This window comes from Psammomys obesus, unplaced genomic scaffold (genome assembly GCF_907164565.1).
Source record: "Psammomys obesus unplaced genomic scaffold, mPsaObe1.curated_primary_1811, whole genome shotgun sequence".
Lineage (NCBI taxonomy): Eukaryota > Metazoa > Chordata > Mammalia > Rodentia > Muridae > Psammomys > Psammomys obesus.
Window position 1 is genome coordinate 977,543 of NW_026592890.1, and position 18,762 is coordinate 996,304.

The 18,762-nt window shown below is 48.9% G+C and overlaps 1 protein-coding gene across 1 annotated transcript in view; it reads left to right on the forward strand.

The window, feature by feature from the left end:
* Window positions 1–18,762, forward strand: part of Akap12 (A-kinase anchoring protein 12) — a 79,127-nt gene that overhangs the window by 40,090 nt on the left and 20,275 nt on the right. The window contains exon 2 of the mRNA XM_055616049.1: window positions 1,837–1,948. Coding sequence (XP_055472024.1) covers window positions 1,837–1,948 — 112 coding nt within the window. The remainder of the gene's footprint in view (window positions 1–1,836; window positions 1,949–18,762) is intronic.

Genomic DNA, 18,762 nt, shown 5'->3' on the forward strand with positions numbered 1-18,762 from the left:
TTCTCACACAGCCCTTTCCAGGAGAACCTAGTCCTCAGATTTACCCTCACTTCCTCACTAGAACCCTGGACACCGCCAGCGTGGCCTAGGACCCTCCTCGTGCTGTCATCTGCTCTGCACTTTCATTGTCGCCACTCGGCGATTATGGGTTTAATCATCACTTTGGAAGGAGGCGGACATGTTAAGAGCATGCGCTGTTCCCGAGGACCCAGGTTTGATTCCCAGCACCCACATGGTGGCTCACAACCATCTGTACCCCAGTTCCAGGGATCTGCGTCCTCTTCGCCCATTTTGGGCACTGCATGTACATGGGCAGGCAGAGCACCCATGCACACACAAATAGCCAGTTACAGTTTAAACTTCAGTTCTGACTTGAGGGCACATTACTAGTTATGAAGCTCAGTTACTTTTCTTAACTTGTACCTGGTCACAAAGAAATATGGTTTTATTTGTTTTTATTTTTTATTTATTTATTATGTGTACAATACCTGCATGTATGCCTTCACATCAGAAGAGGGCACCAGATCTCATTATGGATGGCTATGAGCCACCATGTGGGTGCTGGGAATTGAACTCAGGACCTCTGGAAGCGCAGACAGCGCTCTTAACCTCTTAGCAATCTCTCCAGCCCCCTGTTTATTTTTATTTTTATTTTGGTTGGTTGGTTGGTTTTTGAGACAGGGTTTCTCTGTGTAGCTGAGCCCTGGTTGTCCTGGACTCTCTCTGTAGACTAGGCTGCCCTCGAACTCACTGAGACCTCCCTGCCTCTGCCTCCCGAGTGCTAGGATTAAAGGTGTGCGCCACCTTACCTGGCCTAGTTTAGATGTTTTATCTTAAGAGTTTTAAAAACAGATTTACTTGCTGGGGGCAGCGGCACACGCCTGTAATCCCAGCACTCAGGGAGGCAGAGGCAGCAGGTCTCTAAGTTCGAGGCCAGCCTGGTTCTCATAGGGCATCCATTACAGCCAGGGCTACACAGAAAAACCCTGTCTGGAAAAAACGGAAACAAAAACAAACAAACAAAAAGATTGACTTATTTCATGTGTGTGAGTGTTTGCCTGTATGTACTATATGTGTGCACCGTGTGTGCCTTGTACCATCCGTGTGTGTAAGTGCTGTGGCACACATGTGGGGGGTCAAAGGACAGTTTGTGGGGGGTCGATTGTCCTACCAGAGATCACACTTGGGTCCCCCGACTTGGCAGCAAATGCTGCATTCCACAGCCGTCTTTCCAGCCCGGCAGCTGGGCGTTACTAGAAGGCGTTCTTTAACAGACTTAGGAACAGACGTTGGTGGAGAGAGATGCTCAGGGGAAGAAGGGGCCATATCCAAGAGCGTGGGTGTGGGCTTTTAAAACTGCAGTCACTGAACTTGTACTTTATAGTAAAAGAATATTTCTAGGGCCAGAGATGATAGATTTCTTCCCCAGCATATCAAGGCTCCGGATCCCCGCCACTACAAAGAAGAGGAAGAAGAAAGGAACGTAGGAAGCCCTGCTTCCAAGCTAGGCTGTAAGCTCAGTGCTGAGCCGCACCCAGGTTCTTCATCTTGGTCTCTGCAGCGGGGTCTTGAATGGCGAATGAACAGAATGGATGAATGGACTTGTGCACAGGCTTCACCTACAGGGGTCAACCTTTTGGTGACAGAACATCACGTATTCCGTACGGTCACCGAATCTTTCAGATGAACGTAGAACTTACCTCTTCCTCATCCATTTTTCTGTGTTTCTCCCCCACGTCAGAGTTTGTACTCCGGATCGAAGCATTGCTTTTAACTTGGCAGGGAGCGGGCGGGACTGAGCTCACGCTGACATGGCTTTGTCTTCCTTCCCCACAGCTCCCACAGAACGGTCAGCTGTCCACTGTCAATGGCGTGGCTGAGCAAGGAGATGTTCAGGTCCAAGAGGGAACCCAGGATGGGCAGGAGGAAGAAGTCACTGTTGAAGATGGTAAGCTGTCCCTGCAGGCCAGGCTGGCTCTGGCAGGACACGGGCGCTGGGAGGGCAGAGTGCCCTCGCGGCAAACCGTGAACAGGGTTGTCCCACACTGTCAGAAAACACTGCCTTACTATAAATATCCTGCATACACTTTCAGTAGCCCCTGTCTGGGGTCGGCATCACACACTCTTTCTTCGGCATTCTTCCCCTCCTTCTCATGTGATGTCACATTGGAAATGCTAAGCGTGCTTGCTTTCAAAGACGGAGGGCCCAACACCTGTCCAAACTGAAAACTAAAGCGACAGCTCGGCATCTGTCCTCACTAGCTCTTGTCACGTGCACAAATTTCCTGGTGTGTACATGCATCTCCGACTGGACTGTGATGTGGTTCGTGGCTTCTGGCTCTTGAGTATGGTGGGGGAAAGGGGCCAACAGGCTGGTGCGCCGTTAGCCAAAGTGTTAGTTTGTAGGGCAGGAGCACTGGGGCCATGTTCCTTTCAATTCAAGAGATAGTGGAGTCATTGAGGTACCCATGGGGTAAAGGTGATTGTCACCACGTCTGCCAATCTGAGTTCAAGCCCCAGGACCCACATTATAGGAGACAAGTGACTCCCTGAAAATGGTCCTCTGACCTACACACACACACACACACACACACACACGTACTTTTAAAAAGGTATACTGAGTGCAGTAACTCGGCTCCTCAGCATAAATGAGAGGCAGATGAAAGGGCTCGGCATCGTCTCGTCAGATAAGGTCCCTGGGACACATGGAACCTGTTTCTCTCCTGTGCCCCACGGCGCTGCGTCAAGCCGGGAGCTGCTTTGAAGTTGGTGGGAAGGACTGATCTTTCTATAGCACCACAGGCACCACGTAAAGTTAGAAATGCACACATCATCTCCCAGGCGGATATTTCCCTGACCTAGTGTGAGGCTTTCAAATAATACCCACCAGACAGCTGGAGTGATCCCAAATCAAATTCCCCAGGCCAACCCTTTGTCCTCTCCACGTTTGTTTTGAATTAAACCAAACAGTGGCTGGTGTGTGTGTGTGGGTGTGGGTGTGGGTGTCTGTGTGTGTGCGCGCGCACAGGTGTGTGTGTGTGTGTGTGTGTGTGTGTGTGTGTGTGTGTGTGTGTGTAGGCGAGAGCACAAGCCCGGGGCCGTCACTCTCAAGCCACCCGCTTATCTCTCAGCGGAGCTTTGCATATGGGTGTGGCTGGTTGAGCAGCGACAGCAGGGTGCCTCCCCAGGCCTGAGAATGTGTGCTCACACTGCAGTGATCTGGCTGTCGTAGTGGGTTCTGGGGATCAAACGTGGGAACTTATACACTGCCTGAGCCGTCTCCAGCTCTACAGTGATTTTTTCCCCCTCCGTTGAAGTCGGTGTGGCTCAGGTACTTCAGGGACCATTTGTTTGGGGTTCTACTTCTGCTTCTTCCCAGCAGGGGACCCAGGAAGGCGGTCAGTGGAAGAATAAATACAATAAAACATAAGGCTAAGACAGGGCTGCTTGGCAGTTATCTAATGAATTTGACAAGAGCCGGGAGCTGCTCGGCATCCAGGTGGAGTGCCTACCTGAGGTCAAGGGTGACATTACCACCTGGGAATAGAAGACAGGTTGAGCTACATCATCAGGGCTGCGGTTGTGTTCAGGGCCCAGTGAGAAGCGAGGTGTTGGTTAGCAGGACTGAGAACAGCCAGAGCCAGCACTTGATGTGACTCCCTGTGGGATGGGGGTCAGAGGTGAGGGCCCTTTGCATCCTGGGCAAGCGCCACTGTCTGCCTCCCGGCTGCGTCATCACTGTTAGTCGTTACAGCGATGTCGTTGGCTAGGCAGTGTTCCTGGGACTCCAGCCCCTGCACGGGAGACAAGTGTGGTTCCAGAAGTCTCCGGTGAGCCTGACGTGCCGGCCCCTGGCTACGTGTGTTCCAGGATGATCACAAGCTTACCTAAAATATCATGAGATTTTTTTTTATCCTTTTTTTTTTTTTTTTGCAACTTGATTGCATGTTTCTCAACTGTGAACTCTGGAGATGACAACATTGTGTTGCAGAGTCAAAACTGTGGACAGGCCTGAATGGAAAGGCCATGCAGAAAAACTGGCACTAGATAAGAGGGAGCCAAAATCATTGCGGTTTGGGGAATTTTGTGGTGGACAATTTGAGATCTCTGAAATATGAAAGGAAAGGGTAGTCTGAGTGAGTTTCTTTTTTTTTCTTTTTGAAAACAAATCTATTATATACTGTGGGTGTGTGGGTGCCTCTTCACTGAGTGTGCAGAGGCTTGAGTGAGTTTGTGGAAGTCAGAGGGCATCTTGCAAGAGTTGGTGTTGGTCTAGGGGATTGAACCCAAGTTATCAGGCTTGGGAACAGGTCCCAGGACTGAGCCATCTTGCCATCCACGAAGCCTCTTCTTTTTCTTTGTGTGTGTGTGTGTGTGAGTGCCCACACAAGTCCTTCTCAGCCTCTTCTATTGTATGGAATCCGGTGATTGCACCAAGCTGCCAGGCACCTTTCCCCGCTGCGCAGAATTACAAGTCCATGAGTGGCCTTCCTCTGTGGCCGGGCTGATGTGTAGGCTAGATCTGTGGCTGGGGGCAGGCACACGCCCCGGGAGATCCTGGAGGGCAGGGCGTCTCTTGCAGGCTATGATGTGTTTCCTGGAGGCTTGCTGTTGCCGACTTCCTTTCCCCCAGATGTGGCTTCTCAGACATTCCAGCACACGGCTAAACCCCCACTTTTATAAAAAGCCATTCTGTCCCCACTTATTCCCTGGCTTCCCTGGGCAGACCCAGACTTCGGACCATGGCTGACCTGGGAAGTCTGGGCACACAAAATGCTGTAGTTCTGGGAGAATGGAAAGAAACAGACTCTGTCCTTCAGAAGACCCTGAGAAAAGCTAACTTCTGGGAAAGGCTAGCAGTCTCCTGAGAGGGCCATGGAGGCCACATGAGAGTTCCTCCCAGAGGCCTGTCGCAGAGGCGGAAGTGCTGTCCCCTTGCTTTATCTTTATCTTATCTGCCTCACCATCATAATTCACAGCTTGGCAGTGTTCATGCAGACGGAATCTTCACATTAAATTCTTCAACAGCATTTTTTTCCCCCATGCTTTTCTTTTAATATAAGTGTTAAGCCCGGGCTTGAATTGAAAGCCTGGGGTTGGATGCTTAATTTTTTGTATGTTTATTTATTTATTCTGTGCGTGTGTAAAAGTCAGAGGACAGCTTGTGGGAGTCGGTTCTACCTTAGGAGTTCTAGGATGAAACATGGGTCATCAGGTTCACAACAGGGCCTTTGCCCTGAACCCTCTCACTGGCCTGTCAGGGGCTTTGTGTTCTTGCGCATGCGTGCATACATCCACAGGGAGGCCAGAGAAGGGTCTCTCCACTGCCACCCCTCCCTGTTCTTAGATCCGATCCCTCACAACTGCAGAAGCTCCTGGTTTTCACAGCCAGCTTCCTGGATCTGCCAATCTTCACCTCCCCTCTCCACCCCACCCCCAACCCAGGCACCTCCCAGTGGGTCCTGGGCATTCAAACTCAAAACCTCTTGCTTGCACAGCAGGGGTTCTTCCATAGATCCCTGACCCATCCTTGCAGACTCCAGTGGTTGGGTTTTTGGGGTTATTTCTGGAAATCAGACCTGGACCTGGAAGGCGGTTTGAGAATGTAAGCGCTTAATTGGAGGATCTGGAGGATCCGGCTTTCTAGCCTGCTCCACTCAATGATAAAAACAGGTTTGGAACCATGTTGAGTCTTGGCCAACAGTAGTGTTTATTGGCCTTTGACTGAACTCATTGATTGGCCACAGTGATGAGTAATTCACGGCGAGGAGCATTCCCGCTGAAGGGCTACTGCAATATTTATGAGGCCCTGGGAGTAGCTCAGCGGTAGAGCACTTGTCTAGCACGCTTGGGGCTCTGGGTCTGATTCACAATACCAGAAAGGAGAGAAACGTCATCCCAGTATGGTAATTTATTCCTGCCTATAATCCCAGAATTTGGGAGGCTGAGGTGGGAGAGCTGCTCCCAAGTCCAAGGCCAGCCTGGGCTACACTGAGTCCCAGGGCACTTCTGATACCAACGTTCTGTGTTTTATCTCACTGATGCGATAAGATACACTGACAAAAGCAGGTTAAGACTGGGTTTATTCTGGCTCACAGTTGAAGGTATGATCAGTCCCCCATGGCAGCCAGGTTATGTCAACAGGAGCTTCAGGCAGCTGCTCGCATTACGTCTGCGGCCAGGAAACAGAAAGCCGTGGATGCTGGTTCAGCTGGCTTTCCTCTTTTGTGCAGCCCAGGATCTAAACCCAGGGGATGGTACCCACTTTTAGGTGACTCCTGCATCTCACTTAACCTGATGAAGATAATCCTTCGCAGGCAAGGACAGAGGCTAACCTACGCTAGAAAACCACATCTCTCACAGGTGTTCCTGGAAGCTTGTCTCCCAGGAGACCCCAGATCCTGTCGACTTGATTGTTAATGTTAAGCACCACAGCTCAAGTGGCTGAAAACATTTTTAGACAGAGTCAAAACTTACCCATTATGACTTGCTTGGCTTTTCTGAAATTAAGGAATACCGATAATTCAAGAATATTAGACTATTTTTTTGCTTGTAAGCTTTCTACCCTTCTTCCCTCCCCACCCCCACCTTAGAAACTTTCTTCAAGTGACAGATCTGTTTACTAAATATATTCTAAGCTGAAAAGTAGGGTATATAGATAGGGAAACAGAGGGCTGTGTAAGTTCAGAGCAGTGTTGTAAAATATTTACTAATGCAGAGCATGGCGGTGCACGCCCGTCATCCCGGCACTGGGGGGAAGACGGAGGCAGGCCAATCTCTGTGAGTTCGAGGCCAGCCTGGTCTACAAAGTGAGTCCAGGACAGACAGGGCTACGCAGAAAAGAAAAACAAAACAAAAAACAAAAACCCTGTCTCAAAAAAGCAAAACAAAACAGAACAACAACAAAAAAAGAAAAATATTTACTTATTTATTTACTATTGTGTGCATGCGAGTGAGTGACTGAGTTCTGGGCACATTCTTAGATCAGAAACCATTTTTTGAGTCAGTCCTTGCCTTCTCCCTTTCTTTGAGGCAGAGTCTCTTGTTGACGCTGACTGCATCCTGCAGGCTACCTGACCCCAGCCTTCTGGGCACTTCTGTCTCTGCCTCTCTGGCCCCTGCAGGAGTGCTGGGATTGCACTCCCATTCCCACCTTTCTTTCTCACGGCTTCCGGGGCTGGAACCCAGGGCCTCAGACTTTTGTCCACAGAGACACGTTGCCAGCCCCAGGGACAACTTTAAGCCACACGTATTCAGGGATAAATACAAACATTTATTTACAATGAAAAAAAGATCATAGCAATTTCCTATACCTTCCACAGTTAGTCTCCTCACTTTCGTTCTCTTCGGGTAACTCGTCAGTTTATCTTTTTTATTAAAACTGCTTATCTTTCTTCTCCCTAAAAGTGTCTTTTACTACTTTTCCCCAAACAGATGGGAAATTTTAACATCCTATTTCTATTGATGCTACTATAACTAGTTGCTAAATAAAGTGTCTAAAGAGAGCCAGACATTGGTGGTGCACACCTTTGATCCCAGAACTTGGAGGCAGAGGCAGGAGGATCTCTATAATAAGTTCAAGGCCAGCCTGGTCTACGGAGTGAGTTCTAAGTCAGCCAGGGCTACACAGAGGAAACCCTGTCTCAAAAAAAAAAAAAGTCTAAAGAACCCCACACTTCATACAAGTAATCCAGCCGTGTCTCAGGTCTGAATATCTTTGGATGCATCCTTCACAAGGCAGGAATTTCTGGATTCCTGCTAGGCCGGGGCCATACCTCTGGTTACACTCTGAGCTGCCTGCCTGCCTCTATTTCCTCTCTGAGATTTGACTTTTTGCATTGTCTATGTAGCAGAACGACCCTTCTCCCTCCTCACCTTTGTGTGAGTAGAAGAACAGTGGTGCTCCGCCCTCCAAAGGTGTCACACCCTTTGCACGCCCAGAGCTGAGGGAATTCGCAGCAGCAGCAGCAGCAGCAGCAGCAGTAGCGGCCTTTGTCTTCACTGCTTTGCTGTTGGCATTCATCACTTTGGGGCTCACACCTCTGAACCAGTTAGCCAGGTGGACCAGTGCATGGCGCGCTCATCAGAGGATGGTAGGAGGCTGCTTGTGGGGTTCCCCTGTTCCCCTTGCTGAGTGTGGTGCTCCCCCCGCCCCCCACCCCCGAGGGCACTGGCTAAAGCTGAGGTCTCTGGAGAGTCTAGCCCTCCTTTCACTGTAACCCACTTTTCTGCATCTCAACGGTATCCTGCAGGTGTAGGCATAAGCGGAGGACTCATGACTCAGTTACCTAATGGCTGAATTCACTACCTTGTGGAGAAGACATTTTTCTAACGGTGCTTATATTGTCCCTTGTTTTATTGACTTTATGTACTTTCCCAAATTCCTGGTGCTCAATAACTTTAGGATATAGAAAGACCAAAGGTGATCACTGCATAATTATCGTCCTCCCTGTAGGTCTGTTCCCACACAGATAATTATGATTTTTTTTATTTCTTTTCTGTTTTAACATGTGATGTAATCTTGTTTACATTTTTAGGGAGACCTACCTGCCATGCCATCATTATTCTCCATTCTACCTCTGTTTTTCTTGGTACCAGTTGTTTGTTTGTTTGTGTATATGTGCTCAGGCACAGAGGTACACAGGTGCACGCTCGCACACGTGCAGACACGTGCAGACACACGCAGACACACACACACACACACACACACACACACACACACAGGCAGTCGTGACCTTCATTAGAATGCATCCCCTTCTATCTGTGGAGTCAATATCCATCTGTAACATGAGCGCCCTCGGAAGCCTGACTCATCAGTGTTTCCTTTGGGCCTTAGCACCGCAGAGGGTTAGCTAATGCCGACACCTGAGCATCCTTGGACTGCTGCTTAAAATGCTATTATGCCTATTTATAAAATTATTTCTCTGGTTTTTCTTAATCTGATACTAAAGGTCGTTCTCTGGATTTAAAGTTTTAACTTTAATTGGATACCAGGTTTGTGAGGGGACATTTTATTCAATAATATCCTGCTTCAGAGTATACAGGTAGGAAGAACAAGGTTAATGGCTTTATAAAGAGTGTAGCCACATGGTGTCACATGATCTCTAGTGTCTGCTCTGCAGGGCTCCTGGAAGGTGAGAGTGGGAAAGAAGAGTGGGTGGAAAGGATGCTCAAAGAAGCTGCTTGTCCGAGCATTTTAGAAGTGTTACCTGTAGATTGTTAGAGTCTTGTGCACTTCTGCCCAACGCTCTGTTTAGAGCTGTGTTTTTTGTCAGGGTTGTGGGGGAGAGGGGGATAGTGAGTGTGATGGTGACTTTCTGTCACTACGAATCAAAACCCAGGGAAGTTAACTGATAAAAAGAAAAACAATCAATTTGCCTTAGTGCTCTGTAGGCCTTAGTCCAAGCCTGGGCCATCACTGCTTTGGGTCTGGGGTAGGTAGCTGTGCCTGTTAGCCAGGGCCAGAGCACATGAAGGAATGAGATGTCACCTCATTCTGGGAAGCGAAAGGAACAGGAAGGGGCTTGTCTCATAGTCCATTTCCTGGGTATGTCCCCAATAATTTAATCCTCCCTCTACTGTCCTACATTTAAAGGCCTGTGGCACCCCGGATAACAGCACCTGGGGGCTGTTCAGGATTCCAGGCATAGCAGTTAGGCAAAGAAAATGTGTTTTCTTGGCTTAAAATTCAGCTTCTGCGCCCGCATGGCTCAGCAGTTAGAAGCAATTGCAGCATGAGCCAGGAAACCTGAGTTCGAGTCCTTGGAGCTCACCTAAAAGTTGGAGAGAACTGATTGTACGAGGGTGTCCTCTGCAGGCACACCTACACATAAACAGAGCAGACACACACAACCAACAAATGACGACTTAAAGGCTTTTCTTTCTTTTTCTCACCTGAGGCCAGCATCGTCTACAAAGTGAGTTCCAGGCCAACCTGGAAAAAAAAATTTTTTTCCCGTAGTTTGTGTTTGTGCTTCTGAGTTTTTTCAGATTGCTATTGTTGCTCAAATGTGTGTATAGAGTACATCAGTTATTCAGGTGAAAATTTAATATTTTGATTGGTCTAGTAAGTATATCTTCTTGCTGTTAATGTCTAGGATGGGGGCTCCGTATCCCTGCCTAGCCTGGAAATGTAAGATCTGCTGCTCTCGGCCAGCTGAGTGCTGGATTAAAGATGTGTACCACCATACATGGCTGCTTTAATGTACCTTTAGTTTTTTAAATTACATATCTGTGTGCCGTGTGTGCGTGTTTGTGTGCTCATTCAGAGGCCTCTGGAGTTGGTATTCCCTCCACCATGTGAATCCCAGGGATCAAACTCAGGTCACCGGGATTGACAGCAAGTGTTGTTTTGGGGCTGAGCCACCTCGACTTCCAGCTTTAATGTATCTTAACATAGGTGTGTCACGTTTAGAAAAGTGCCAAGCCTGTGGCCATTACCTCACTGTATGAGTCTGCTGGGGCTGCCACAACAGAACTCTAGACCAGATGATGTAGAGACAAACATTCATCATTCTCGTAGCCTGAGCAGTTTCCACGACTCCCGAGGCCTCTCCTTGGCCTGCGGACTGCTGCTCCCTTTCGATCCCCATATTGTCCTTCCTTTCTGCATTCCTGGATGTCTTCAAGTGTCCAAATTCCTTGTCATGAGGACATCAGACGGTTTGGGTTAGAGCCCACCCTAAAAGATCTCATTTTTAAACTCTTTGTTTAGCTTTTTAATTTAATTTAATTTTTAAAGATTCTCACTAAGGTGACCAGGCTAGTCTTGAACTGGTCCTATAGCCCAGGCTAGTCTTGGACTCTCTAAGTAGGGCTACTGTTCTTGGTTTAATTCCCTGCTTTTGAGACAAGATTTCTCTGTGTAGCCTTGGCTGTCCTGGACCTCACATGCCTGCCTCTGCTTCCCACAGTGCTAGGATCACAAGACGCGCTGTTACTTGCCTTTTAAAGACCCTCTCTCTTCAGGACCTGAGGCTGTGGCTCAGTTGGGGTGATTACCTAGCACTCACAAAGCCCTGGTTTCCATCTCTAGAATGACATTAACTTGGGGGTGCGGTGGCACATGTTTATATAAAGGCACTTATGAGATCATGAAAAGGGGACAGAAGTTCAAGGTCATCCTCAGCCACATTAGCCTAGTCAAGGCCAGTTTAGGCTGCATGAGACCTTGTCTCTAGAAATGAAAATAAGTAGGGGCGGGGGGCAGGTGGGAGCTCAGTCCAAACGAGGTACCAGGAGGTGGGAGGGGCAGTTAGCCCGACACCCCACCCCTGTGAGCAGCAAACCTTAACAGAAGGGAGTTCTGAGGATGGTATGCCATGTCCCTGCCCGCTGCAGCTTCCTCATTTGGGGAGTTTTTTCCATAAAAGGAGGCTGAAAAGCTGCCTCCCTCTGCCTGCCCTCCCAGTCCCAGGGCTGACTTCTGTGCTCTACGGAGCAAACTCATCTCCCTTTCCACAGGCAGTCCTCTAAGTATTTGCAAACATCAATCATGTCTTCCTTTCATCTTTCCTAATATCTCCAGAGAAAAGAAGCTGCCTCACATTAAAAGGAAGGAAAAAAAACAAAACAAAACAGGCCAGGACTTACCGTATATTTCCAACAGGAATGTGCTGCGTGGAAGCCCGCCAAAACTAACTAGATCTCACTCTTACTATTGCTCGTTTTTAAGTTTGTTTCTCAATCTCTTTAAAACATAAGAATAAAGCCAGGCCTGGAGCTGCATGCCGGCAGTGCCAGCACTTGCTGAGTAAAATGGGGAGCAACAGTTCAAGGTCCCCTTCCGCTATATACTGTGTTCAGGGTCCCCTTCCGCTATGTACTGAGTTCAAGGCCAGCTTGGGATGCAAAGACCCTGATCCAAACAACGACAACAAGGACGGGAGAGAGACAGTCCCATTGGTAAACATGCTTGTGGACTTTGGTACAGTCCTCAGGACCTTCACTGAAAGGCCAGGTGGGGTGTGGGACACGATGGTAGTCCCAGTGCTGGGAAGGCAAGGTCAGAGGGTGGCCGGGGCTTGCTAGCCAGCCAGTCTCATCTGCTTGGTGTGTTCTAGGCCGCTGAGAGACCCTGACTTTTTAACTTCTTAAAACATTATTTTTTGGCCTGGCGTAGTGGCATACACCTTTAGATCTAGCACTTGGGAGGCAGAGACAAGCTGATCTTCAAAAGTGCAAGGCCAACCTGGTCTACAGATCAAATTTTAGGACAGCCAAGGCTATACAGAGAAAACCTGTCTTAAAAAAAAACAACCAAGCAAAACTTATTTTTATTATTTCATGTATATAGATAGGTATTTTGCCTCTGTGTTTGTATGTATGTATGTATGTATATATGTATGTATGTATGTATGTATGTATATGGTATGTGTGTGTATATCATGTGGGTGTAGGAACCAAACCTGGGTCCCCTGCAGGAGCAGCCAGTGTTCCTAAATATTTAATATATTATATTTCCAGCCCCAAATATGGCAATTAAAAAAATTATTGTTGTTACATTTGCTGGTGAGTGTGTCTGTGCATGGCCTAGTGCTCATGTGGAGGTCGGAAGGCAACTTGCAGCAGTTGGTTCTCCTTCCACCAGGTAGGCTACAGGGATCCAACTCAAGTCTTCAAGCCTGGCAGTGAGTGCCTTTACCCTCGGAGCCATCTTGCCAACCCCTAGTGACTTTTAAGAATACCTGGCTAGGAGCATGTGACCCTAAATGCAATCTCCAGTATAAACATAAACAAACTGAAGGCCTGAAACATCAGTCAAGACGCCCCAGGCCCCGCAAGGGCCCTCAGCAGGTCCTCAACACGATGGCATCCTAACGTGTGCCACGTTGCCCAGGCCAACCAAGGTAGTCAGCGAATGAACTTTTAGAGAAGTGCATCATTTTCATCACGCTTGTCAAATCTTGGCTCCAAGTGTCTCCCTTGCCACGTTACTCTCCCCTCAGTGTGTTCAGACACACCGGGATTCCGTCAGGGGCAGCGTGATGGATGCGCTGCTGACCAGCCCGCCGACACGCAGACCTAACCCCTCGCTGCCTCCCGAAGCTCACAGAAGAGAACCTCCCTGATCCCGCTCCATGTGATAAGTTGTCAGCTGGAAATCAGGCGACTCGCTTGGAGGAAGTTCATCTCCCACTTGTCTTAGTTACCGTTCTGTCGCTGTGAAGAGACACCGTGAGCACAGCAACTCTTACACAGAAGGCATTTCACAGGGTAAGGCTTGCCTACAGTGTGGGAGGGTTAGTCTATGATCGTCGTGGCCTTGGGGAGAGCATGGCAGCACTGATGGCGCTGGAGCAGGAGCTTAGAGTTCCATCCTGATCTGAAGGCGGAGAGACAGAGACTGCGCCCACTCTTGGTGACACACCTCTGCCAACAAGGCCAAACCCACTCCAATAAGGGCACACCTACTAATCCTTCCAAAATAGTGCCCTCCCCATGACTAAGTTTCCCTTTGTACATTCCAGTGTGGCTGCTAGAAGGTTTGAGGCTGCCTGTGTGGGCGGTTTGGGGCTCACATTATTGTTGACATAGACACGGCAGTAAAGGAGAATCAGTGAGTGTTGTGAATGTAATTGTCCTAATTTCTCCTGGGTCTGTAGCTCTAGATTGTTCCTCCCTCTCACTCCTTCTGACTAAGAGTTAGGGAAAATGGGTAGGGGCCTGGTGAGTGCTTGCTTTGCATGCAAACATAAGGACCAGAGTTCGGATCCCAGCACCTACATAAAAGCTGGGTGCTGTGGCTCGTGTCTGTAATCCCAGCACTGGGAGGGTAGCGACAGAAAGATCCTGGGGTCTTGCCAGCCAGAGAGTCTAACTGAAATGACAGGCTCGAAGATCACTGAGTGGCCCGGTCTCAAAAGTACGGTGAAGAATAACGGAGGAAGACATTGGACATTGACCTCTGACCTCCACGTGCACACTCAGGTGTGCTGACACACAGTAGGTGCACACACACACAACACACACAGTCACATCGAACAAATCATTTCTAGAGGCACACGAGCCACACACAGCATTTGGGATGACAGCAAACACCATTTTATTCCTCAGCTTTACTCTGAATGAACAGGCTTGTTTCACACTTCCAATCCTCCCAGCATCCAGGACAGGGTGGCTAGTGGATCTCTGTGGTCACGGGTGTCTGTTAGCTGCCTGATGGGGAGCTGGCGCCACACTCCGCCTTCTGTGGGAGCAGCGTGCGCATCAGCTCTGGCTTCATTTCTCCAGCCCTCCTCCTTCAAATTGAGGGGGGTTTGTTTTGTTTTGTTTTGGACTCGCTTTGTAGACCAGGCTGGCCTCCAGCTCACAGGAATCCGCCTGACTCTGCCCTCCAGAGTACTGGGATTAAAGGTGTGCACCACTGCGCCTAGCTCAAATTGAGTTTTTAATGCTCATTTTCCTCCATGCTTTTTAAGTGTTTTAAATTTTCATGCTGTCCAGATTACTTATTTGGATTTTTAAAACTTAAATTACCATATCTATGTTATCACGTCCAATGCATCTGGACCATAAAATTCAATTAGCCAGTGCTGTTGCTGCACAGGGTAGAGACCGGAATACACAGGACCCAGTGGAACCCGATATCCTGTGGCTGATTTGTCAGTGTCCTTACAAACATTCAGCGTAGTCTTTAATCTCTGCACCTGGGAGGCAGAGGCAGGCAGGTCCCTGAGTTCAAGGCCAGCCTGGTCTCCAGAGGGAGTTCCAGGACAGCCAGCGCTACACAGAGAAACCCTGTCGAATATTCAGTATACACAGTGAATCCTCTGGGTCCGCAGATTTCACGACTAACCAGCTAACCATGGAATCAGCTAGCCTCAGAGCAAACAATCCGAGTGCTTGCTGGTGCGGAGGTGTCCTCATGCCAGTGTGCTCTCTAAACACTCGCAGGCGTTTCCCCTGCCGTTACTGCAAGCCCTGCAGCGCGACCACCTTTTCCCAGGGTTCATCTGCATTCTCTCGGGTTTGATAAGTCATCTAGAAGTGGCTTAAAGTTCTCTATTGAGATCCAGGCATGGGATGAACATCTAAGCCAAGACAAGAAGTTTGAGATTTGAGGCTGACCTGGGTTACCCTGGGCTACATATACATAGTAAGACCCTGTCTCCACACAAACAAAAACAAAAAACATACGAGGAGCCAGGTGTAGCAGAGCACGCTTGCTGTTCCAGCACTTGGGAGGTAGAGAAGGGAAGATAAAAAAAAATTAAAGGCCAGCCTGGGTTCCATCAGACCCTATCTCGGAACAGACAAACAAGAAAACAACAAAAAAGGCAAAAGTGGACAGGTCAGCGCGCATTTATTGTGCAGTTGTCAGTGAGTGGTGTGCATTGTCCCTTGTGATCTCCAAGACAGTACTGCACCAGACAATGTCCCTGTGCCTCAAGGCATTTTGGGAGCCTATCTCTGCTCCTGAGCAGCAGCCTAAGGAAGGCTGTGTTGTGTCCTGGACCACAGCCCACCGCTGATACCCGCAGGGACCAGCTGCTTCCAGAATAAGTGTTCTCAGCCAGTCACTGGCTTATGGGAAGCATTTTCCTTTTCCATCTGAGATTTTTACCCCCTCACTGTGGCTTTCTTTGCCTGTGTACATCCGTGTGTCGTTTTTCCCCACGGTGACAAAATGTAGGTAAGCTTTACTATCTTAGCTTTGTGTGTGTGACGGTGTGTGTGTGTCCAGATACAGTCTCGTCAGGCAGTCCTGGTTGGGCTAGAATTTGGTAATGTAGCCTAGGCTGGCCTAAGGTACCCTGCCTCAGCCTTCTGGATCCTGCGATTACAGGTGTAAGCCACCAGTTCTGACTGCCATAACCACCTTGTAATTTTATGTTATATGTGTATGGTTGTTTGGCCTTCATATATGTCTGTGAACTGTGTGCGTGCAGGCGTAACTGTGTGTCTGTTTTCAGAGGCCAGGAGAGGGGATCAGCTCTTCTGGAACTGGAGTTAAAGACAGTTGTGAGCTGCCTCATGGGGTCTGAGAACTGAACCTGGGTCCTCTGCAGGAGCAGCCAGTGCTCTTAAGCTCTGAGCCACCCCTCCAGCCCTCAGAAGCTTCACTCGTCTTCCTCACTGCTGTTTCCTTATACAGATGTAGCAAGCTTCTTTTACCCCGTGTCAGCTGATGGACACTAAAGTTGCCGTCACTTTGTACCTGATGTCACTGTGAACGAAGGTTGTGTCCAGGTTTTCCTGTGGGCGTGTGTTCTCGTCTCTCTTTGGTTGCTGGGTCATATGGCAACTGTGTTTCACTTTGGGAAGTCCCAGGCAGCTTTCCTGTCCCTTGCTGCTAGCAGCAGCTTTTTGATTCCCTGTTATTATTGTCATTTGGTTATTAGCATCCTGGTGATTGTGAAGTGGTTTTAATTTGAATATTTATAATGGTATAATGGATCATGATGTTGAGTGTCTTTTCATGGGTCTATTAATCTTTCTCTCAAAGATCTTTCTTTTTTCATTTTTCCAGCACTGGGTAGGCAGAGTATCAAATAAAACAAACCAATCAAACAAAAACCTTTTCTTTTGAGGTTTTCTTTACTTTCTGTTTATGCGTATGGGTGTCTGAGGGTGTAGGAGGGGCCTAGAAGATGGCATGTAATCCCCTGGGTCTAGAGTTACAGATGGTCAGGAGCTACCATCTAGCTTCCTTAATTGAACCCTGGTCCTCTCAAAGAAAAGGCTCTTAACTACTTAAAGAACCCCCTCTTTTTCCAATTATGTATATATGTGTGTGCAGGCATTCTCTGAGTCCAGAAGAGGACATCAGGTCCCCTGGAGCTGGAGTTACAGTGGTTGTAAGCCACCCGAGGTGGGCACTGGGAATCCAAATCCCGCAAGAGCGGAACACTCTTCTAATGGCTCAGCCGTCATCTCTCTAGCCCCGTATGTGTATCTCTTCTTTCCTTCTTTCTTTGCTTGTTTGAGACACGGTCTAATAGCTTGGCTGGCCTCAGACTCAACTTTGTAGCTGAGGGTACCCTTGAACGCCTGATCTTTCTGCCTCTGCCACTTAAGTGCCGGCATTACACGAGTGTGCTCTTACCCTCCCCCCACACTCTGTATGTTTTCTTTAGCCAAATGTGTAATGTACTCAGATCGATCACCCCATTACTTTGTTTTCATATGTGAGACAGGGTCTCCTGAGGCCCAGGTTGGCCTCAACTCATTATGTAGCCGAGGCTAGGCTTGAACTATTGATCTGCTTCTGTCCACGGCGATGGAATTACATATATGTACGCCACCACTGGCTGCTCCCTTTCTTTCTAAGACGGTGTTACTACGAAGTTCTTATGATGTCCTTAGCAATCCTTCCATTCTCGTTGGCATCCCTACCTCTCCTTCCCTGGCCTCTGAACATGAACCGCAAGGAGCAGTAGCTGTAAGGAACCCGCCTGTGAGTCCCCGAGTCATGCTCTCCGGGCACTGCCGCGTGAAGTTGCCTCTTTGTGCCCACACTGGGGAGTTCCCACTCTTCTCCTAGGCCAGCTCAAGTGTTGCTGCCAGGGCAAGCTAATTTCTCTGCCCCTGAACGTGGCTGCCACTCACAGCTGAGGTTCCTGAGACCACCGTGTCTGATTGACCCCCCCCCCCCACACACAATGGAATAAGAATGTGGCAAGTATTTGTTCATTAAACCATGCAGATTTAAGACTCTCCCCAATCCCCTATCTACCAAGTGATGGGCATCGAGTATCCTACCCTTTCTGCTTTAAGTGTGCACCTATGGATCTGAAACTTCTCATTTAACATGAGCGGAGTGGAAGAGATGGCAAAAGGTCAGACTGCCTGTCTGACCTTTCCTTCTTCATTTCTCCTGATTGGAGGTTTTTCTTTTTAAGGCCAGACCCAGAGGAACTCGCTGGCAGCAATGACATACACTCTGGCCTTCTTTGCTCAGGGAGGCAGGGATCCCAGAGAACCGTGTGCTAAGAGAGCCAGCCCCTACACGCCATCCAATGCTCGGCCTTCTGGCATTAGTGGCTGCTCTGAGAATCTCATTTCGGTGTGTAGGTATTGCTCCCGTGTCGTGAAAGCAAAGAGCTTACACTCGCCTGTTTGATCATCTGTTTCTGTTTTTACCAGACTGGGTTTTTCTGTAGCCTTGGCTGTCCTGGACTCGCTTTGTAGACCAGGCTGGCCTCGAACTCACAGTGATACACCTGCTTCTGCCTCCCGAAGTGCTGGGGTACAGGTGTGCACCACCACAATGGGTTGGTTGCTTTGTTTTGTTTTGTGTTTGAATTTTGTAGCTAGTGAATTTTTCCCCTTAGCTATCTCAGAGGAATAGTTGTTATTAGAATTCGGAGCCAGAAGGGCAGGTTGTTGGTGACACAGGTATTGGGTAAACCCGAATCCACAGAGGAGTGGTAGCCACGTGCCGTTCGCAGCTGAGTGCTGAGAACTCACCCAGTATTCTTAGTTCCCTGGGGGCTTCGGGGCTCCCGGGACACTCCAGGGAAGTGTTCAGTGCCGACTGGGTCTGGGGGCTCCTTATCCGTGATCTACCCCGCTGGAATAGGTGGTGGAAGGATAGAGACGGCTGCGCTGCCCGGAACCCCACCTGTCGGGGGTGCAGAGGGCAAAAACCAGCTCCCAGGTGTTCACCTCTCACTGTAAGATCCGGGCCCGCCGCCGGCCAGGTTGGGTGTTGGCTGGGAAGCTGATCTGAGTGCCTGGGCGGAAGGCCCTTCAGGCTCTTTCTGGGCCTGAACGTGGTGCGTCGCGCCCCCTGGTGACAAGAGGGAGCAACCGTATTCC